General features: G+C 36.4%; 1 protein-coding gene across 1 annotated transcript in view; it reads left to right on the top strand.

The window, feature by feature from the left end:
* Positions 1–23,633, top strand: part of LOC132111731 (60 kDa lysophospholipase-like) — a 41,029-nt gene extending 17,396 nt beyond the window's left edge. Inside the window, exons 3-17 of the mRNA XM_059519310.1 lie at positions 3,322–3,451; positions 9,708–9,819; positions 10,251–10,376; positions 10,495–10,578; positions 11,015–11,141; positions 13,906–14,018; positions 17,829–18,014; positions 18,090–18,203; positions 19,037–19,156; positions 19,296–19,391; positions 19,691–19,854; positions 21,211–21,297; positions 21,515–21,614; positions 21,868–21,930; positions 23,297–23,633. Of these exons, the coding sequence (XP_059375293.1) occupies positions 3,322–3,451; positions 9,708–9,819; positions 10,251–10,376; positions 10,495–10,578; positions 11,015–11,141; positions 13,906–14,018; positions 17,829–18,014; positions 18,090–18,203; positions 19,037–19,156; positions 19,296–19,391; positions 19,691–19,854; positions 21,211–21,297; positions 21,515–21,614; positions 21,868–21,918 (1,610 nt within the window). The 3' untranslated portion in view covers positions 21,919–21,930; positions 23,297–23,633. The remainder of the gene's footprint in view (positions 1–3,321; positions 3,452–9,707; positions 9,820–10,250; positions 10,377–10,494; positions 10,579–11,014; positions 11,142–13,905; positions 14,019–17,828; positions 18,015–18,089; positions 18,204–19,036; positions 19,157–19,295; positions 19,392–19,690; positions 19,855–21,210; positions 21,298–21,514; positions 21,615–21,867; positions 21,931–23,296) is intronic.
* The last annotated feature ends 332 nt before the right edge of the window (positions 23,634–23,965 follow it).

The raw sequence follows: 23,965 nt of genomic DNA, 5'->3' as shown, positions 1-23,965 counted from the left end.
AGCATCGCAGCAATGAGCACTGGAGCTAGTCTACGAGCAGCAGTGCACAATAACGACACACACACAAATATATATGTACACACATATATATATATTTTAAATATATTTTATATATATAAATAAAAATGTTATTTATTTTTTACTGTCATTGAGTAGCACCGAGTAAAAAACAAATCTACGTTTTCTTTATATCTAGTGGTAGTGATCATGACGTTAGTTTAGATAAGTACCAGTAACCTTTTTCATAGTGTCGTAGTACTGGTAAACTTTGTCTTTGTCATCTAGAAATAGAAGGCATCATGTTTGCTATATGGACGTTTCTAATCGTTTATCTCGTCCTCCGGTGAAAATGTTGTTCCAAATGTAGCCGCGTGTGTGTCGCTGTGTTTGGCAGGTGCTTGTGTGGGCGGTACTGTCTCATGGAAACTGCGCTGAAAGCTTGTGCTGTTTATCTATCTATATATGTAGTCTATCTATCTATATATATCTATGTATTTATCTATTTATCTATAATCTGCGCTATCTGAATACTCACGTCTACTACTCGTCTCTCTAGTCACTCTCAAGGCGGCTTTGGTAAATTCTCTCCCCAACGTGACGTGATGCAATGCATTGTGGGGGGAAGGAGATAATAATAAATGCACGCACAATTATCCATGAACTTGATTTGAACAAATGCCTTTCAACTTGTGTGTGCAAAATTCAGAATTAAATAATAAGTGAAGTGACATTCGGCCAAGTATGGTGACCCATACTCAGAATTTGTGCTCTGCATTTAACCCATCCGAAGTGCACACACACAGAGCAGTGAACACACACACGGAGCAGTGGGCAGCCATTTATGCTGCGGCGCCCGGGGAGCAGTTGGGGGTTCGGTGCCTTGCTCAAGGGCACCTAAGTCATGGTATTGAGGGTGGAGAGAGAACTGTACATGCACTCCCCCCACCTACAATTCCTGCCTGCCCGGGACTCGAACTCACAACCTTTCGATTGGGAGTCCGATTCTCTAACCACCAGGCCACGACTTCCCCCTAAATTAATGTGCAGAAATTTGTACAAATAGAGAGTAGGCTATGTAGGCATACTATACTGTTGTAGCCATTAAAAAAAGCGCGTTTCATATTTGTTAAATTATTATAATGTTATTTTTTTTTTCCATTTATGTTGATTTATGAAAAGTGAACAGCACGACCGTAAGATAGGATGCGCAATATGAGACATGGAGCGGGTCAGACATGATTTTGACCGTTGAAGTTGAAGTTGTTATAGAAAGCCTTTCTTTAAAGTGAATTTCGTTTTGTATAAATTGTATCTTAATTTTAATCAACTTTTCATCTACCAATTTCCTGTATTTAATGAATAGGCCAAATGAACGTGAACTAGTTAGTTTTTAGATATGTGAACTTAGTTCATTTTTTTTTAAATGAACTGTGAACATGAACTAGTTCATTATCATCTGTGTGAACTGAATTTTGAGCTAGTTCTTTTTAAGTTTGAACTGGCACAACACTGCTGGCAACATCAAGCAAGTGTTGGGTGATCTGGCTGCATATTTATACATGCTTTTATCTCTTCTCGACTAGACTACAGCAATTCAGTGTATATTGGTATTAACCAATCATGTATGAATCGCCTACAAACAGCACAAAATGCAGCTGCCAGACTTTTTACTGGCACTTGCAAATACGAACATATTACTCCTGTCCTACACTCTTTGCACTGGCTGCCATTTTAAAATAGTTACATTTATTAATTTTTAATTTTTATGGTTTTAAATGGTCTGGCATCTTCATACCTTTCTGAGCTCAGTTTCCCAAAAGCTCCATAAGCCTAAGAAGTTAGTAAAAACGATTGTATGACTGATCTTAATATTACGGCCTGTTTCCCAAAAGCATCGTAACTTAAGTTTCACTTGAAAATCATTGTAGATCTAGGAGTGCTCTGGAGTAATCTTAAAGCCCTAAGTGCATCGTAAGAAGACAGATTTATGCAGTAACCTGCAGGACACTCGGCAGATTACACCTTTAAATGTATTCAAGTGCAATGTGATTATAATATAATGATATTTTTTATGAATATATAAATGAACTAATTAAAAGGGATAGAAAAATAGAAATACACATATAAATTAAATAACATAAAAATTAAAAATTAAATAAAAAAATCGAATAAAAGAAATAATGTTGGAAATATGCTTCAAAGAATGGGTGGGGGGTGGTGGTGGTGACTTGCTGACGTGCACGAAAACCAGCAATGTATTGGACCCGGAAATAATGTCTCTATATTATATACTGTAGTACTATAATTATATAAGTATATAAGTATATTATTATGTAAATTATGCGTGTAGTAGGCTACTACAATTACGAACCATTATATTAGGTGACATTTCAGCACTTGAGAAATGGGTAGTGACTCCTAAGTAGGACTTAAAGCACGGCTACGTGCGATTGTGTTAAGTGCATTTTTAGGAAACGCACTTAAAACAATCATGAACAATCGTAAAATGAAAATTAAAATGCTCTTAAGTACAATCGTTATCGGGAAACCCGTCCCTGATCTTTTGAGTTTACACAGTCCAGCTAGATGTCTAAGGTCATCGAATCAGAAAGTTATTGGTCCCAAGTTCTATGCTGAAGAGAAAAGGCGACTGAGCTTTTGCCATAGCCGGCCCTAAATTGTGGAATAGCCTTCTAATCACTATTAGAACAATTGCAACATAATCTCTTTTTAAAACAATGCTTAAAGCCTACCTCTTTAAGAAGACTTTTAGTGTATAAGCCAACAGGAGCTTATTACATTACATTTATCTGACGCTTTTATCCAAAGCAACTTACAATTGCTATGCTGTATATGTCAGAGGTCGCACGCCTCTGGAGCAACTAGGGGTTAAGTGTCTTGCTCAGGGACACATTGGTATCTAACAGTGGATTCGAACCCGGGTCTCTCACACCAAAGGCACGTGGCTTATCCACTGCACCAACACCACCCCATTGTTTCTAATTATTATTTGTTATTTGTCTTGTTTTACTGTTTTATGTATTTTTATTATTTTTAAACTATATTGTTCAGCACAATGGTCAACCATTGTTGTTTTATTGTGCTTTATAAATAAAATAAAATAAAATGAAATAGTATCTGTCAACAGTCACAGGTATTTTCACCCACTGGTAAAATATCAGTGCTCATAGAAGTCCTTTCAGTCAATCTTTTTCAAGGACCAGAACTAATTATTGTGTGTTAATAATTATATAGATACAGTATATATGAATTTGTTGTCAGATGCAACTTTTTTTACATGCTTACTCTTTATATTTGCAGTTCTGTCTCCAGAACCTAATGCTCTTGTCAAAACTCTGCGCAAACTCCCCATTCTGCATGATGAGCAGTACGCAGAAAAGACGAAGCTCTATGAATGTTTCAAGCCTGAGGACAAAACACTAGTGCTGCCGTAAGTTCCCACACAAACATGTAATCAGGTTTGATATTTAAGGAGGTGGATCACAGCTGATTTTGCTTCAGGATTCAGATTTATATTGGAAACAATTGGCAACAGTCTTTATTTTTGCAATTCTAGTTGGTGCTAGTGGAAACAGACATTACTCACTTCACCTTGTTAAACAAACAACATTTAATCCGTAAGACAAACAGTCTAAAAAGCCTTCATGTAAACACCTTAATCAATAAGATTGAGCTTGATCCAATTAAATTACGATTGAATTGGAAGGGGTGGTGTAAACCTTTTCTAATCTGATTGAGAGGACATGTAAACTGATCAGACTGAAAACTGGAAAGAACTGTGCATGTGCAATTGTGTATATATAATGATGTATGATGCATGAAACGAGTTGTTGTTTTTGTACAATGAAGTGTCATAAATTACTGTCATGTTATTTAAAAATTCTCCTTCCACTCATTGTCTGTGATGTTGAGCAGAACAATTTCGCATCAGTCCCCATTTTTAACTCTCATCCTCAGATGACTTGTTGTGGCGCTGGGAATCGGCAATACTGCTTGATAAATATAGCAGCACGGCATAAAGCACCATGTGCTCGCCATTTCCTAATTAGGACCCGAAATAGATTAATATTAAGTCTACTCTTTAAAACAAAGAAAAATAGAAATGATAGGAGAATAGCAGGTGCAAACTGAGGAAACCCTGTATATCCATTCACTGTGCGAATATCAAAAGATCACATCTGATATTGAAGCTTGTGACATATAGGGGCCGTTTACACCTGGCCACTTCATGTGTTTTCTCAGATCGGATAGCTATCCGATCTTGAAAAGACCAGGTGTAAATGCCCTCCGAAACGCATTTGAGACGGATTTGAATCCGATCGCTCAAACCACTTCAGGAGGTGGTCTGGGCCGCATTCCAGACAAATGTAAATGCATCTGGTTGTTAAAACCACATATTTAAATTGTACTCCTCCCTAAAATGCTAAAAAAATAAACGTGTGAGGGCATGTTATAGGCTATATGTAATGTTATAGCCAGATATGATGACGCTACTGGAACACTCACCACCAGATGAGAAGCTGAGCATATATTCATTAAACCAACGCGGAAACTATAGCAAATCAAAGTGAAAGTAAGTCGCGAACGCTTAACACACAATCATCATCATTAATATTAGAGAAACGAAATGATCTTACCAGTGCTGTTGCCGCTCTCTCTTATTGCGGTCTTTGATTTTGAAATTTTAGCTGATGATCAATAAAATGCAGCTCATATCTGTTGCTTTCGGTGACGTGCACTCCATTAAATCTGCATATAGCGCGGGAATTGAAGATCGGATTTAAATCCGTTTCGCAAAAACACATTCATGTGACCAGGTGTAAATGGAACCGTTTTGATAAATCAGATAGCTATCCGATCTGAGAAAACGCATGAAGTGGCCAGGTGTAAACAGCTCCATAGACGCACACATGAACCTGATTACTTTAATTGGCATTCCTGTAAACACTATGCTTGGATTCATCAAGCAGAAAGATTCCATTACAACTTAAACAAAAGGTGTTCATGTAAATGTAGCTAGTGATAAATTATTTGAGGTATTTCTAAAGCCATTAAGAGGGTGGCGTATGTGTGAACCTCACATACAGCTCTCAAAATCATTGCGATAGAGTGCATGGTCAAACATTTAGGTGATATATATATATATATATATATATATATATATGTAGTCCATCTGTGGTACAGAAGCAGCACATACTGGGCTTTCACACTGGAGTCTGCTCCTGATCCATGGCTGTTTACCAAAAACACAACATTTATACTTTATTTTGATTTAAAATCCAAACATTGTTACTTAAAATGCTTTTTCAATGATTTTTCGTGATTCTGTTTTTACACAGTTAAGTTATACAATCTTTCATCAATTATAAAAATGCTTTTTACTTTTACATTTACTTTTAGATTTATATATTAAGTTGCTAAAGTAAAACATTTAAACAACTTTTCTTACGTTATCACAAACATTCTAAATTAACACTTTGACAGAAACAGTCAGCTCTACTGCCTTGTCTTTTGCATTTAAATCTCTATTACAATCAATCCTGCGTTCATAAAGAACTTTTATTAAGAACTTAAAAATGATTGGCTTGTTTATCTAGAAGTGCTCTTTTCCTTTAAACCTAGCCAAAAACATAACCTATGTGTTGGCTGTGAAACACAGTAGACATTAATTATATGCATTTATGGTGTAATTACAACATTTTTGTGTCAATGCATGTTCATGCTTAATGCAAACAATGCGCTTTTACTTTAATTCAGTGCGTGTGCAGTCTGAACGCTTTAATTCATTAACACAAGCACAGAAAAAATACGCACCACATACACTGCAAATGGAGTATGTGGAACTGGCATTATTATGTGTGTGTGCTGCAAGTCTGTATGTGTGCACATTCTTCAGGAAAGAGCGTGACTGTTGAATGTTTTAAACACTGGCAAGGATTAAAAAGAAAAAAAATAATTTATGAACTTTAGTGACGATGTGACACTGCCTCAATAGTGCAAGTGATAATTCTGTGTCGACTGTGTGCAGCATGCAGTTCGCTTATAGTGCAGACACGATGTGATTTTAATCCATTTGCATCTTGAGAGAGAGAGAGCAGACAGTGATTCATTCATGCTGTTTGTGAAATTATACATAACTTTATCAGTTATGTAATGAAGAAATATGAATTGTATGTCACAGTAGTTGTGTCATCAGCTTTTGATATCGGTTGTATAAGATCAGCCTTTTTACAGACCGCCGATCAATCATTCCAAAGCGATTATCGGCTGCTTGTGATCGGTAGCTGATCAATCAGAGCACCCCTAATAAAAAGAGCATCAACATGATTTAAAAACTAAAGAAAACAGGTAGGTTTTAAGAAAAGATTTAAAAACTGATAGGGAAGGAGCAACTCTGCTGTTCCACAATATATGTCCCTCCACCGAAAAGGCTCTATTTCCTCTGCGTTTTAGCCTTGTGCAGGAAACGATAAGTATGTTTTGATTACCAGACCTTAAGTTTCTGGAAGGGCTGTAGGGTTGCAACAGTTCAGAAAGGTAACACGGAGAAAGGTTGTGTAAACATTTATAACACAAATAGAAGAATTTTTCTAATCATTCCTAAAATGAACTGAAAGCCATGAAGAGCTCACATAATGGGAGTGGCATGATCATACCTATGACCTTTCTTAAGAAATTTGGCTGCAACATTTTGAACCAACTGTAAATGAGCAACCTGTGACTTGGGGATGCCACAGTACAGAGAATTATAATAGTCCAATCGAGAGGCTATAAAAGCATGTATAGCTCTCTCAAGGGATTTTTCAGGCAGGAAATGTTTAATTTTAGAAAGTATGCAGATAGAAAAAAAAAAAAAAAAGCCAGAAGCAACAAGAGAGGAAACATGTAAAGTAAGCTTACTGTGAAGAAGAACACCAAGGTTCTGTACACACTTTGAATTAAAAACTGACAGACTTTACAGTGTAAAGTTATTAAACTCAAAACTGTCAGTCTTTGAATCATTTAAAGTAAAAAAATGACTTGCCAACCAGAGCTCTACCTTTTTAAGACATAGACATAAAGATATTATTGCAGAATGGTCATTTATTTTTATAGGCATATAGATCTGTGTATCATCAGCATGAAACTGTAAATATACAGCTTGTCTTCTCAGAATCAAACCTAGAATCTGCATGTAAAGGGAGAAAAGCAAAGGTGCCAAAATAGAGCCCTGGGGAGTCCAGATTCAAGATAGCAGTAGAGGAGGTAAAATTGCAAATCCTGACAGAAAATGATCTCTCAGTTTAATACAGGTGCATCTAAATAAATTATAATGTCGTGAAAACGTATATAACGTATATAACATCCTTGGTTCTTTTAATTGTGATGATTGTGATGAACTATAACCCACCAATTTACTCAACAAATTAGAATATGGTGACATGTCAAATCAACTAATCAATTCAAAACACCTGCAAATGTTTCCTGAGCCTCCAAAATGATCTCTCAGTTTGGTTCACTAGGCTACGCAATCATGGGGAAGACTGCTGATCTGACAGTTGTCCAGAAGACAATCAGAGAAGCTTATAGCCCAAGTTGCTTGAAGTCCAGTGTTAAGTTTCCACAGTCTATGATGAGTTGGGGTGCAATGTCATCTGCTGGATTTGATCCATTGTGTTTTTTGAAAACCAAAGTCACTGCACCCATTTACCCAAATTTTTTTGGAGCACTTCATGCTTCTTTCTACTGACCAGCTTTTTGAAGATGCTGATTTAGTTTTACAGCAGGATTTGGCACCTGCCCACACTGCCAAAAGCACCAAAAGTTGGTTAAGGGACCATGGTGTTGGTGTGCTTGACTGGCCAGCAAACTCACCAGACCCGAACCACAGAGAGAATCTATGGGGTATTGTCAAGAGGAAAATGAGAAACAAGAGACCAGAAAATGCAGATGAGCTGAAGGCCACTGTCAAAGAAACCTGGGCTTCCAGACCACCTCAGCAGTGCCACAAACTGATCACCTCCATGCCACGCTGAATTTAGGCAGTAATTAAAGCAAAAGGAGCCCCAACCAAGTATTGAGTACATGTACAGTTAATGAACATACTTTCCAGAAGGCCAACAATTCACTAAAAATGTTTTATCTTTTACATTTTTTTTATTTTTAATTGTCTTATGGAGTATTTTAATTTGTTTAGATAGTGAATTAGTGGGGTTTTGTCAAATGAGCCAAATTTAAAGAACCAAAGACTTAAACTACTTTATTCTGTTTCCACTGAATACATAAGTTTCACAATTTGAGTTTAATCACTAATAATAAATAAATTTGTTTTTTTCCATGACATTCTAATTTATTGAGATGCACCTGTAGGATTTAAACCAATTAAAGACTGAACCTTTTAACCCCACATATGAATCTAAGCTAGATAGGACCAACAAGAGATACAGTATCAAAGGCAGCAGTCAAGTATAAAATATTTAAAATCACAGAATCAACTGCATCGGTAGCTACTAAAATATCATTTAACACTCTTAGCAGAGCAGACTAAGATTTCACATCGTAGGATTTGGTATTGACAGATGTGATTAAGACAGCTTTAATAACTGAGAACAGAACCTTGGGCTTTTGTTGGTTGTTTAAAATTAAATTGAAAAAATGGGCAGACTTTCCAGCAGTCTTGTAAAGCAAAGACATGTCTTATACAGCTGATATAAAGTTTGAAGTCTGTCCTATTTTCATATTCATTTTCATTTTCATTTAGTGAGTGAATATCAGAGGTTAGCCATCGATCTGTTCCAAGTTTCTGTTTAAAAACTTTCAAAGGAGCAGTCTCATTGAAAATGTCCAACCATGCATTATTTAGCAGTTCAAAGTGTTGGTCACCATTCAGGTCAGAAACAATGAGTCCAATGTTCAGCTCAGTTCATTGAATGGAATGAGACTGACACTGCCTAGCAGCATCGGCTGATGAAAAAGGTAGAATTGCAAGTGAAAGAGAATAAAACTGGCTTATGGTCAGAAATAATTGTTTAAGACATCACAAGCTCAGAAATAGAAAACACATGAGTAAGCACTAGTTCCAAGGTATGACCATGTATATCAGTAGATTCATTTATCCACTGCACTAAGTTAAAAGACACAATAAGACTTTAAAACTCTTTCGAAAGGGAGATAGATTGGCAGCAAACATGAACATTATAATCACCAACTAGTATAAAGCGATCATAATTTGAAGTGATGCACCCCATTAACTCATAAGTGTTAAGAACCTTTTTTATAAGTTCATGAATAAAATCTTTGTGGCGGTTGATACAACACTGCTAACAAAAAGGGGCCATTCCACTCAAATCTTAATGACTGAACTTCAAAGCTAGAAAAAACCTTTGCAAAAACCATCTCACAGCGAGCAAGGAAAGTCCGTTTTAACACAGTTTAAAAAACTTAAATCTCAATTCTGTGTCCATGATTCAGTAATAAACATACAATCCAACTTATGAGAGGAGAAAAAATATTTTCACCACGAAGGTCCTATTTGCCAGGGAACAAGCATTTATCGGAGTAATTTTTATTATGTCAGTTTGAAAATAATTATTTTTTTGTCTGTTTTATTTGGTTTAATGTAAGATGTTTATTGATTTTTGAAGATTGTTGTCATTGTATCAAATGTGTGGAATTGGGTCTCATTTTCTTTCTTTTGCTCATCTCAGACGATCTAAACTGGGCAAGAGGGTTGTGTATACATTTTTAGAGTATTGTCCCCTGCTCGACTCCAGCAATATGACCCCGAATGACTGGACCACTATTGGAAAAGACATTGAGGTGCCGTTTAATCATCTCTATGCACAAAATTTTTATTTTTATTTTTTTTCACATTAGTATTGCCAACGCAGAAATACCGATAGTACATGTACATGACGAGAAGTTTTTTTCAGTGCAAGCCTTTTTATCTAAGCAATGTCCTTTTTTAAGAGAGTTTTGCTGAAATACGGAACAAAAACATTCCCTGTGATGTAGAGCAGATGTTTTTATGACGTTTATGATATGGAATATGTGTGAATCCATTCTTGTAAAATTACAAAAAAAAAAAAAAAATATATATATATATAAGCTCATCTACTCAGTTAATTACTGATTTAGGCAATTACTTAATTGTAGAGAACCTTTGCAATTATTATAAACAGTTCCACGAAAAAGACTGGCACAACAAATCCTTAGTCAGTGCTGAGAAATTATTTTTGTCTCTTTAACAGAAATACTATGAGCAATATGATGGTTTTGTCGTCCTGCACGGCACAGACACAATGGCTTACACCACCTCTGCTTTATCCTTCATGTGTGAGAATCTGGGAAAGCCCGTGATCCTCACCGGCTCACAGGTAACACATTTTAAAAGCATTCAACCAAAATTAGTTTGGATAATCATGAGGGTAAAATAATGACAGAATTTTCTTTTTAAGTTAACTATTATTTAACTAACCATCTTGTATATGGCAGGTGCCCATCTTTGAGATGAGGACTGATGGAAGGGACAACCTCCTGGGGGCGCTGTTGATTGCAGGACAGTTTGTAATCCCTGAGGTGAGAGTAGTTTCTGTTCTCAGAGATTATTTTATAGTCATCACAAAAGCAGTCTGTGTAAGACAGAAAACATAAATATGTCAGAGGATACAGAGAATAAGTGGTTTGGAGTATGGATGGAAAAATTAGATTAATCATACATTTTGAAGTACATATTTAGCTGTTTAAATCGTCAAATATTATTGTTCAAATAGAGTGACATATACACAGACAGCATAAATATGTAAACACCTATACACCAAGTTGGTACAAGTTCCGTCGGCCTATGAAAAGGTTTTCAGTGAAGGCTGACACACAACTGAAATTAATAGAAATTGTGGGAAAACACTATGAAGCACAAGAAAAGGACATGTAAACATACTAAAACTCTTTGAATTGAGTAAGGGAGACCAAAATAGCCCACATATCTCTTGTGTTTCTCTGTGTTTCTTCACAGGTTTGCCTCTATTTTCATCACAAGCTGTACCGAGGTAATCGTGTTACCAAAGTGGACTCTGGAAGCTTTCAAGCATTCGCCTCCCCAAACCTGCCACCATTAGCCAATGCTGAAATCGACATCAACAGTAATTCCAGTTCTTCTTTGGCTGTAGTCAGAAATCAGTTTATTAAAGGCACAATATGCAAAGTCTCTTTCAAGGAAAGTCTGTTCTCTTTCATCATTCTTTCGAGATCCACCTATGGGGAAGGGAATCCATGCCTGACCTCTGCAAAAGAATCTAATTGCACCAAGTCTGGCCTCCTAACCCTCCTGCTATGGGACGCCATCCCCATAATGCAGACACGGCCCATAGACCCGCAGTAAACCATGCAGCAGAGTGAGCCTCCACATGCTAAATCCTGAAAGGAAATGTCCTTTGCGCAGCCATGGCCAAAAAATACCCAAACCCTGCTCCCTCTGACTCGAAACACAGGTGGCCAGCCTGATGCACAACCACAGGTGGCTTTTAGTCCAAGAGGCTTTGAAGCCAACAGACTTCACTGTGCGTTGTCCACGAGACAGTGCCATTGTACCACAAATGAGCGAACCGGCCGAATTAGCAGCTCTAAGCAGTTTTCCGGTTTGTGTGATGACTCTTGCAAATCATGAAGTTCCCAAATGGGTGATTCACACAATAAAAAGTTATCTTTCAATTCTCTTTGTCCTATTCTGGACCTCTTAGTGTTGAATAAACATTTAAGCAAATACAATTTCAGAATGGTAACACATGGTTCTCTCTTACACTCAGTAAATCAGAATGATTGGTTTTCATCGATCAGCCTGAGAGTTGCTTTCTTCCACATAAGTATCTATCTGCTGCACAGGAAATTCCTTTGTTTCGCCTAGCAAGGCATGTGCTACGAATTCACAGTCTTTCCCTTTGGCCTTGCTTTAAGCCCAGGGAAATTTTATCTGTGTGCGGAAGCAGGCCTGGCCCTGCTGAGAATAGCGGGTCTTAGGATACTGACACATATAAACAATTGGCTGATTATAGCCAATTCAAGAGAGAAAGTGATGCCAAATACTGCCCGTGTGTTTGCTCACATCACAGTGCCTGGCTTCAGAGTGAATGTGAGGAAGAGCAATTTTACTCTTGCCCCAGTTAGTGGGTCTGCTGTGGAAGCAGGTTTGGTCAGGCAGCCATGGATCTCTTCACCTCACGCAAAGACATTGTGCTATTCTTCTTGCTACGGGACGAGGATGCCCCCCTCGGGATGGACGCCATGGCCCACCCATGGCCCAATGTGCTGCTCTTTGCGTGTCCTCTGCTCTGCCTAATAACTCCTACTTTGGTCAGGGTGAAAGAACAGAGCAATCTGATTTTGACAGCACCCAGATGGGCAAAATCTCCGTGGCTGGCAGAGATAATTTCTCCTATGTATGATCAGCCGTGGCCCCTCCCATTAAGCACAAACCTCCTGTCCCAATCGCATGGGGAAATATACCATCTTCACCCAGACAGGGTGGCCCTCTGGGCCTGGCCTGTGAGAGGGCAAACATAAACACATGCTATTGCTACTATTCAGAATGTTAGAGTCTCTTCTACATGCTCCCTTTATGATTGCAAGTGGTGTGTGTTTGAGTAGTGGTGCGAGGGGCACCAGCTGATATCATATCAGTGATCGGGGAACATTTTTGGGGTTTTGCAAGACCTTATCAATGGTGGGATTATTATTATTTTTTTCACTATTAAGGTATACTACTGGCTATCGCTGCATGCAGGGTTGCTAACTCTCACGCATCTGGCGTGACACTCACACTTGGACTTCAGCATGAGATTGATGCTGAAAGAGTGAGTGTCACGTCTGATGTGTGAGAGTTGGCAACCCTGTGCATGTCATGTCAGGTTTGACAACACTACGTTGGGGCAACACCCCCTTGCTCGTAGATTTATGAAGGGTGCCTGCTGTTCCCTTCCAGTCACTAGAAGAGTAGTTCCAGAATGGGATCTGTCCATGGTGTCAGAGGCCTTGTCTCAACAGCTTTTTGAGCCCCTGGGAGATATCAAGACAGCTCTGCTCCTGGTCTTGGCATCAGCAAAATGTATCAGTGATTTGCACGCACTCTCTGTTCATCCCTTGTGCACTAAATCCTCTCTCAGTGGAGATAAGGTCTTTCTCAGGCCTAACCCGGCCTTTATCCCACAATCCTTCCCAGCTCTCTTTTGTGAGGTACTTGAGCTTCCTGCTTTTCACCATCTTCCATTCTCTTCTGCAGAGGATTAGAGGCTAAATGTTTTATGTCCTGTCTGCGCCCTCTGGGTTTACATGGACAGGACTGGCCCTTTCAGGAGGGGTAATCAGCCCTTCATTTCTAAGCAACGCCTCTCTTATTGGCTTGTGCAAGCCATCTCGTTGGCATATGAATTTAAGAGAGTGCAGGCTCCAGAGGGCCTCAGAGCATACTCCACTAGGGGAATGGTGGCGTTGTGGGCTCTGTATAAAGGGGTTTCCTTGCAGGACAGTTGTGCCACAGAAGGCTCACAGAAGGTCCAGCTCACTTATTCATGTCATTAAGTAGGTCATCTTTGCCCCTGACACCAAATTATATGTATATATATATATATATATATATATATATATATATATATATATATATATATATGCCTTCAGCATGAGGTGTGTTGTCAGGTTTTGTATGCTATATTTGTATAAATAAATTGAATATATTGAATATATAATAATAATGTATAATATTAATTATAATAAGAAAACATTTAAATATGAATTTTGGCATGTCACACTATAGGACACTTTTGCCACTTTTTGCAATTTGATGTCAACTTATTACTGATGTCAGTATACTAATGTATTTTTCTGATGTAAAAATGAGCATTTCTTATTGTTTAGTTAACTGGGATACTGTGTGGCGACCCAGCACAACTGCCAAATTCACGGTCTACACTCAAATGAACCTCAATGTGGGTCTCCTGCGACTCTTCCCAGGGATCACTACTGATACAGTAAGGTTGTGTGGTAATCTGCCACAATTTTTGCCTAACATCTTTAATCTTGAGTGACAAAGCATGTTTGTAGTAAACTGAAATCTGTTACATGTGATAAGTGTTTAATTCACATGCAGACATTGCGCTTTGAACAATTCACAGATTTGCTGTAGTGGTTTATTTGATCAGATGCTGTTATGCAGTATATGTAATGAGACAGAGTTATGGAGCATGTCTAATTACTTACAAAAAAGCCAGGAGCAGGCACTAGCATTTTTTATGATCTTGGTTTTTATGGTAGATCCTTCACATACGCTTCTGTTTTTTATTTTTTTTTATTATTATTTTTTTTTTTATTTTTTTTATGATGCCTGTTCTTGTTAATTTATAGTCCTAACCTTAATATTCTCATTTATTTGGATTTAGATTGAACTGCATTGGAAATATGGAAAAATCAGTGTACATTTTGTTGGGTTACTGTATATATTTGTTTTAGTTGTTACAATGTCTAAAATAGTGGATTTCAGGAATTGTGAAAACATATTGTAATTGACCTCATAATAGATGTGTAGGGACTGATCAATCTTTCAGTAGTCATTCACAGCTACTAAATGCATTATATACTCTTAAAAACAATGGTTCTTTATTGGCATTGATGGTTCCATGAAGAACACATTAACATCCATGGAACCTTTCAAGCATTTTTGAATTGGAAAAAAACATTTGTTAAATTGGTTCTTTTAAGAACTGTTCACTTAAAGGGAAACCAAAAACGGTTCTTCTGTGGCATCACTGTGAAAACCTTTGTTCCATTGCTTGGAACCTATATTTTCAAGAGAGTTTAAATATGCTATTTTTAGAGTTTAGTGAAGTATTAATGGCCTTAGTAACTTGTGATGAAGTCTAGCCATCAAGTGGCATCAGAAATATTCTTGATTTCATATTAAATCTCAAGGCCTGTGCCTATGATGACTCTGAAGTGTCCTTGAGTGTGCAGGTGTCTGACTGCAGCTCCAGATGTGCTGTTGTGAACATGTGGTCCGCCAGGGCTTTAATTTAATCTTCAGTGTCTTTAATTATTTTCTCTATGGGACTATTCGTCCACACACACTCTCAAGTATAACTAACGCATTCTCATCCCAAGGCGTCATATACTGACCCCTCTTGACATTTTGTCAACATCCTACGCATATGGCACCCTCTAGCGTCAATATGAGACACAGATTATGGGTTAAGGTTAGGGTTAGGGTTAGGGTTAGACCGCTAGGAGGCGCCTTCTGGCCCATTTTTATCTGCTTCTAATATTGACGCTAGAGGGTGCCATGTGCGTAGGATGTTGACGAAATGTCAAAAGGGTCAGTACATGACGCCTTGGGATGAGAACGGTCTGGTATAACAATGTGGTGATGTGATGAGCTAGTCATCTCAATAGGACACTTTACAAGAAAGTGTCAAATTAAAACAATAAAAAGCTTGCAGTGTCTGTTAATAGATGGATCCTATAGCTGAGTTGTGTTTCCCCAGACCTAAGACCTTAAACTTAGCATGAAATCAAAATTCTGTTGGTCAATAAAGGTAAATTATTTTAAATATCAAAGTCCTTGGAAATGTACTAATCGTAATAAACATATTTTTCTTATTACTACAGTAAGTGTACACAACTTAATCATATAAAAAAAAAACTAAAAAAAAAAAAAAACTAAAAAAAAAAAAAAATTAGAGTTGTTCCGATTCCGATACTAGTATCGGAAATATCACCGATACCACAACAAATTCTGGCATCGGCATCGGCGAGTACATGAACCCATATACCGATCCGATACCATTTTCAAGACCTAGTTATGACCGCTAGCTTTGCCTAACCGCTGCACGGTTCTTCTTCGCTGCTCAGAATGCATTGCAAACACAGGAAGTTGTGCTGTGTTGCCACAAGCCACCCCTGTTTAGAGCAGCAAAGAAGAAATGAAAACGCGTTAGCAGCACTGATCTATATATGACTGGATCGCTCATCGCGTTCTAAACTGCTAACAGACAGTGAAGCCGCTTCTATATTATAGATCAGTGGTTAGCAGTATGTCCGCTCTTTAGCAGTATTTCAGACTGGACCAACCAGACACTAAAACGGTGACTAGGGATGCGAAGTACTGGCACTTCACTACCAAGTCGGTGCTGAAAATTAAAAAATGTGATGATACCAGCGTCTCTGTAGTACCGGTAGTAAGTTACGGCAGCTGCGTTCAGTCGCTTCCGTGTTAGTCTAAGCGCAGGACTCCAGACTTTAGCCGAATATATACTAGTGTCTGTGAATATTAAACTGCAAAATAATATTTAAATATTACTTCTGCAAATTCTACATCTCTGTGGGTGACGGGCGCAGAAGCTCGCTGTTTTGTAGTCTCTGCCATGTGTCACTATATGAGGACACGAACGCATAAACCGTCACTTCATGAGAATTTACCGTTTCATTTGAGAAAACGGTCATATCATAAACACAGACACTCAAAGATCTTCATGGCGAGTAAATTGACAATATATTAAGCTACTGTTGTAGCCTACAGTAGATTTAGCTATGTCTCTGTGTAGTAATAATAATACGTGTCTATTAATAATAATAATAATGCCTAGACGGTTGCTTGTTTTTTACTTGTTTTGTTGTAAAGAGATTATCTGATTAATATATCATTTTTTATATTCCTAGACTTATTTGTTGGAGTTTTTTATACAGTTATATTGTAAAACTAAAATACCTTTTTTAGTTTGCAGTGTTAGATTTTTGGCTGCATTTGAAGTTCTTTTTCACTTAAGAAAATAATAATATTACTGTAAAATTCATGTCAAATAATAAAAATCCTGTAATAAATACAGTAGTTCACCATGTATTTGTTCATGTTTTATTAAGGGATAAGTCTGAAGCACACCATAAAATAATTCTAGCAATTTACACAGGGCTAGTAGTATATACAGCTGTATATACAGATACACACCCAGGTATCGGATCAGTACTTGGTATCGGCCGATACCCTGAGCCCAGGTATCGAAATCGGTATCGGGAAGAGAAAAAGGGTATCGGAACATCTCTAAATAAAATGTTCATGGTTAAAAGTGTGAACAGGTATATATATATATATATATATGAATGTATGAATTATTTACCTTTATAAAAAGGTCAAATTATCTGTTATTTTAAGAGACTTAACTGCAGTGATCCTCTCTGTGATGTTATTTTTTATTTATTTAGCCTTCTGCATGTTGGTTGCATCACATGGCTTTTTTTCAGTTATAAAACCATATACAAGTTGAGTTGATTTAAATAATTACTATAATTATTATGTCAAATTACTTGAAGTTTTATTTTCAGTCATTTTTAATGTGGCTTTTTTTTCCTTCATCATGATATGATGTTTTAATAACAAGGTTCGGGAAGAGTGTGTCAGATACTTAGCCTAATTTAACCCTGGGGGAGTGCACACAAGTTATTCAACACCATTGTATAAATACCGCTGACTTATCTCTATCTATTGACGGTTTATCAGCATCCCTCCTCCACCCCACCTAGATGGGGATACTCTAGGTTCGGGCCATTCAAGAGCTCAGATCCCTTCCCCGGACAGCATGCCAAATATTCATTATCATATTTCTGCTAATTATATGTAAGCGTGAACTCGTGAAATCAAGACAGGTTCTGTGTTCTGTTTTATTTTTAAGTTACATTTTTTTAAATAAAATAGCTTGCGAATATTTAATGTTGATTTTAAGCGTTTTATATAATATTCACTAAATATCGACAGAAATTTTCAGATGTTTAAATGAGATCTATTCTTTCATCAGATCAAGGCCTTCTTGAAGGCTCCCATGGAGGGTGTCATTTTGGAGACGTACGGCAGCGGTAATGCCCCTGACAACCGCGCTGACCTGCTGGAAGAGATCCGTAAAGCGACTGAGAGAGGACTCATCATGATCAATTGCACTCAGTGCCTCAGGGGCACGGTCACAATATCATACGCCACTGGCCAGGTATGTGTGTTTGTTTGGGAAAGGTCTCATGTGGGTGTTTCTAGGAGTGTGTAAGCTTTTAATGTTCCCTCTCAGGCTCTGAGTAAGGCTGGAGTGGTTGCTGGATTTGATATGACCCCGGAAGCTGCTCTTTCAAAACTCTCCTATGTGCTGGCAAAACAAAACTGTAGTACAGAAGAGAAGAAAAAGGTATGCAAACAAAAATGTTTGTGAAAAATACAAATTTAAAACAGTAGCTGCGTTTACATGGACCTTTCTAATCCGATCGTAATAGGACTAGAAGCACAATCAGAATAAAAACGTCACATGTAAACACGTCAATCGGATTGAATTGGCTCGATCTGACTAAAATTTCGATTTGATTGTAAGGGGTGGTGTATCCCTTTTGTAATCCGAACGAGAGGACATATAAACACTTGATCGGATTGAGAACCGAAACTGGAAAGTACTGCGCATGCGCAGTGACGTAGGTAATGACGTATGACATGCGGAATGAGGTGTTCTTCCTGGTGAATAAAGTGTCATAAATAAGTGTCCTGTCTTTATAAATCTCCCCTTTCACTCAGCGTATGTGAAGTGGAAGACGACCACGTCCCACCAGTTCCCGTTTAAGACTCTTATCAACAGACGTGTTTGAGTGCGGGAAGAGGCACTTTAACTACTTTTTTTTTTTTTTTTTTGCTAAAGTAAAGTTAAGCAGCACAACAGTTCATGTGCTGGTCGTCGCCTTATTAGGACCCGAAGTAGAAGCTCTGTATATTCATGCAGTATGCGCTTGTCAAAAGAGTAAATCTGATCTGAAGCATGTGACATGTAAACGCACACATCAACCCGATCACTTTATTTACCGTTCATGTAAACACTACGTTAGGATTCGTCAATCAGAATGAATTCATACCGATGGAAGCAAATAGTGTCCATGTAAACGCACCTAGTGAGTGACAATTTTGAGTCTCCCTGGACAGCTTGCACAGTACAGTAATGTTACTTTATGGTTTCAAAATATGTTAATTGTTCATTAGATGATGAGTCAAAATCTGCGTGGTGAGATGGTGGCTGACCTGGAGGGGGCAAAGCTTTCTCTCAGCGACAGTCGCTTTATACAGATTATAGCCAAGACCCTCAGCATTGGCTGTAAAGAGGTGAGCAGACCATATATCCAAACTTTCTGCCTCTATTATTGTTATTCTGGTCTAGTTTGTATATCTCCATGATGTACAAAAATATGAAGAGGATCTGATAAACACCTGTAATTCACTATAATATTACTTACGTCTTTAGGAGCTTGAAGCCATACGAGATGCACTAATGCCATCTCTGGCCTGTGCTGCTGCTAAGAACGGAAACATTGAGACTTTAGAGGCCATAAGGGAAATGGTAAGCATTTGGTGTTTGCAGTAACAGCATTGCACGTATACAGTCACTGTACTGTGTGACTCTTTTTAAAACCATATTGGCATCTCTTATTTAATAGATATGTTTTCATTTTTTAAATTCTTTATTTCTGCATTTCTTACGACTGCATTTATTTTCATTTATACTGAAAACATTAGATTGTAACCAAAAACTGCTGTTTTTCGACCTTGAGGACTTTGCATTACATTGTACCAAATAGAATTGGGCAAAAAATAGACAGGAAATGATAGATGTCATCATTTATTTAATTTTTTTAATAGGGAACAAACTTGAATAAGGCAGATTATGATGACCGCACTCCCCTTCACATCGCCGCATGTGAGGACCATCTGAATGTAGTGGATTATCTGCTGGGTAAAGGGGCCACCGTCTTTGCCAAAGACCGTTTTGGCGATACACCTCTTCGCAATGCCATTCACCTCAGGTAAGACAGGCCAGGAAGGATGGATGGTTTAGCTCATTAATGCATTAGAAAATTCCTAATGTTTTATTGTAACAGAAAGTTCTGTCGCTGTTTTCGCAACAGCTACAAAAAACAGGTGTGGAGATGTGTGTTTAGGCATGTTGTATAACAGGTCATTTGTCATGTAACACATTTCTTCCCTTTACACAGACTGACACCACTAAGGTGCTTAAAGTATTCTCAAATTTTCAGTTTAATGCAGTTACTATTTTAGTTGTCCACCTCCTTTATAGATCCATTTGATAGCCATGATGTTATTTTCTTGCAGAGCATGTTTTAAAGATTTCTTATAGGTCCGTTACAGCATGGAATGATTCATTTTCCATGGTCCTTCTCTTCTCCTTGTTTATGTCTTGTACTTTTCCTTTTCTTCCAATTTGTGGAGACATTTGTGCAGTTGTAGAAAAATGAGAAATCAAAGTCCCGGCACATCAAGAAAACATGTATAAACAGCATGTGGGAAAAATCATTCTGTCAATTTCCCTGTTCTCCAGAAACAAAGATTTTTATGCCCCATGTAAATTGATGATTTTTCTGTGGGGCTAAGTCACTTTGACGTAAAGATGTTTGTCTTCAGAACAGCCCCTTTAATACAACGCTGTTACAGCCATTAAAGGACCAAATCCACCACCCTTAACAATATATTTTAAGAATTTTTTTTTACTATTAATTCATTCAATCACACATTCAAAAGATAATTCATACATACAATAACTTAAATACACCTCTTCTATGGTAGAAATCTTTTTAATTTCAGAACTTTTAGAATTATTATTATTATTATTATTATTATTATTATTATTATTATTATTATTTCAGTTTTTCTGGATCTGGGGCATGAAGTCAAAAACTGTCCTAATATTATAATGAAGAAAAAAAGGCCCATTAAGATGAAATTCCTAAAAAGAAAACATACATTTTATTAAAATATTATACATGTATAATTATAATTTTTAAAATGGTATACATTTTTTATAACCTTCTTCCTCCAAAGCAATTACTGTAAAAATGTATCATTCATAATAATATAACAAATTTTAACATTTGATAACATTCAAAAATGTTATATCATTCATAAATACTTTTGTTGAAAAAATATATTTACAAATATTCTTTTAAAAACCATATGAAAACAAAATGAATGCAAAGATTACTTTTTAAAACTTGACAAAAAAGTTTTTTCCCTTTCTTTATTGCCTTTATCATTTCTTCAAAATGCCTGCATGATGTCATGATGCAAAAAGGGTTTAAAAAAATGTTTTTAACAATTTCCTACGATTCATCTGTTTTTCTGTATGTCACTTTCTCTGTCTGAAGACATAAGGAAGTTGTGGAGCTGCTGAGGAACCGTGGAGCTCACCTCTCCCAAGATGAATTGCAGGATACTGGAACGGAGCTGTGCCGGTCTCTTTCTCTTTCTCTCTCTCTCTGTCACTTACTCACACACACACACACACACACACACTTCTTCTCACCCCCTTATTCTGTAGCATATATATATATATATATATATATATATATATATATATATATATTTTTTTTTTTTTCTTTTTTTTTTTTCTTTTTTTGTAGAACACTCTCCAATAATCTGTTTCATTCACAATTTTGGTGCATGTTTCAGTCTTTCTGCAAGTGGCGACTTGGAGGGATTGAAGATTTGGAAGTCAGCTGGGGTTAACATGGCCATGTCCGGCTATAATGGGAAGACACCTGTTGAAGTGGTGAGTTAATGAAGATTCATGTGGAATAAATTCCCACAACCCATCAACTAGCGCTGCAGTCCTGTCATTCATAAGGCTGTTTGATTGGATTATTTGTAAATCGCTTTTGGAAGAAATGTTTGCAAAATGACTAATTGTCAATATGAATTTGTCTTCTATGTCAGAAAAGCAAATATCAAATGCGTATGTTAAGAAATTTTGAAAATGTCATGCTTCCTGTAATAATTCATGAATTGGCCTCTCTCACCTTCAGGCAAGAGCCTTGGGACTTAAGGAGGTTGTGGACTTCCTAGAGACTGCTTAGGGCCAAATTCAGGTATGGAACATTTACAATCAAAGAAACACCCACACACATGTATTTAGAAAATGTTTCTAAATGAGTACATATCAGACTTTTAATGTGTTTATGTATCAAATTAAACTTAGCTTATCAAATAAGTTTCCACTACTAATGTTGAGATTACATGATTATTATTATTATTATAATTTTATTTTTTTAGATTTGCTAACTTATTCAGGTTTACAGTGTATCTAAATGAAATGTATTTGTACTTTTCGAAAAGGTACTGCCCCATGAGACAACATTTTTACTTTTTTTTCCCTGAGACTTTACAGTGGCAAGAATAAGTTTGAGACTCTTCTGAAAATATGTGGATTTCTACATTGATTATTCATAAAATGTGGCTTGTTCTTAAATTTACTCACCATTACAATCTAAATCAATTAATAATACAAAAACTGTACTTTTAACATTTGATTGAATACACTGAGTGATCATTCACAGTGCAGGGTGGAAAAACATATGTGCAAACCTCCACCAAATATTTTCGAGATCTGCTTATTACCAAATTTGGACCGTCTCTCCCCACAAATCGGTTCTAGTTTATCAATACTTTTGGGTTGCCTTGAAACAGCATTTAAATTGGTCTAAGGCCAGAAACCTGGAGAAAAGAAGAAAAAAAGTTGTACTGATTGTGGTCAAAATTGATTGCACTGGAAACCAATGAGAATTTCATTTAGTGGAAATGTTTGGAATTTGAAACACAGCTTGTCTAGATTTAAGGCTTTGATTTTCTCTCAGTTTTTGAGTAAAATATGTTTTGGAAAATATATATTTCATATATAAGTTAACAATAGTATTTTTTGCATTTTTTGATTTCACGCATTGTCATGCGTCTTCTTTAAAATAAGACTTAACTTAAGTCTGTGCTCCAAAGCATTCAAGATTTATGACAGTTTAAACGGGAAAATTCATTTTCATGGCTACAAGAGGTTAACAAGCAATAAGTTCCATAAATATAATACATATAAATAATATAAATAAATATAAATAATATCCTCTAAAAATCCAAAATACTAAACTGCACAATTATTATCATTATTACTATCATTTTTTTTACTCATATTATATATATATATATAGTGTGTGTATGTGTATATTTGGATTGAGTTTGTGTATGTATTATATGTATTATATAATAAATAAGTAAATATATATATATATATATATATATATATATATATATATATATATATATATATATATATATATATATATTATGCTTATTATTATTTATTAAAGCTTAGATTTGTTGATCAAATAACCTCTGAACTGCAGTCACATTGAATGCAGAGAATGCAGGAGTCTGCTTACTTTGTTGTCTGTTCTGTCTGTTCTCTAGAATGGGGAGTTTATCAAGAATACTTCTTGTCCAACAAGACCCTGAGGAGGCTCGCTGTCACTTCCTGCCATTATCATCTTTCCACTTTCTTATTGCTTGTAATAGTAACTTTTAATAACAATAACAATAATACTAATAATAAAAAGAAGAAATTGGAAAAAAAAGCAAGTTAACAGCAAGCTTTTAGATTTTAACCATTGTTATGCTCATAGTAAAAAAAATCATAATCAATTCTGTATCTGTAAACTTTAAGAGAATTTTCCAGCACAGGATACTGTAACTGCTGCTTTCAAAACAATCTGAAAATCTTTCTGGGATGGTGTAATGATTACATATACATTTACAATATAGCAACATATTTTATCAAAAAGAGGAACATGAATGTCCTTGAAAATTTAATTAACAAAAAGTGTGTTTGTAAATCAAAAGTAATATTAATCCAGTGAAAGTTTTTTTTTTTTTTTTCTTCAGTAAATATGTATTCATAAAATATCCATATAAATGATGTATATGGATCACCAGCAAAAGTTTTAATCAAATTCTTTATGGAACAGTTTTAAATTGCCACATCAATAAAATTATCTTAAAAATACAAATTTTTATGTACATGTCTATATGTCTCAATCATGTCTCATTCCTGTGTTAGTACAGTAGGACAGGAGTAGGATA

The sequence above is a fragment of the Carassius carassius genome, chromosome 31 (assembly GCF_963082965.1).
Source record: "Carassius carassius chromosome 31, fCarCar2.1, whole genome shotgun sequence".
NCBI classification, from domain to species: Eukaryota; Metazoa; Chordata; class Actinopteri; order Cypriniformes; family Cyprinidae; genus Carassius; species Carassius carassius.
Note: the sequence above shows the minus strand (reverse complement) of the source record. Positions and strands in the feature narration are given on the sequence as shown.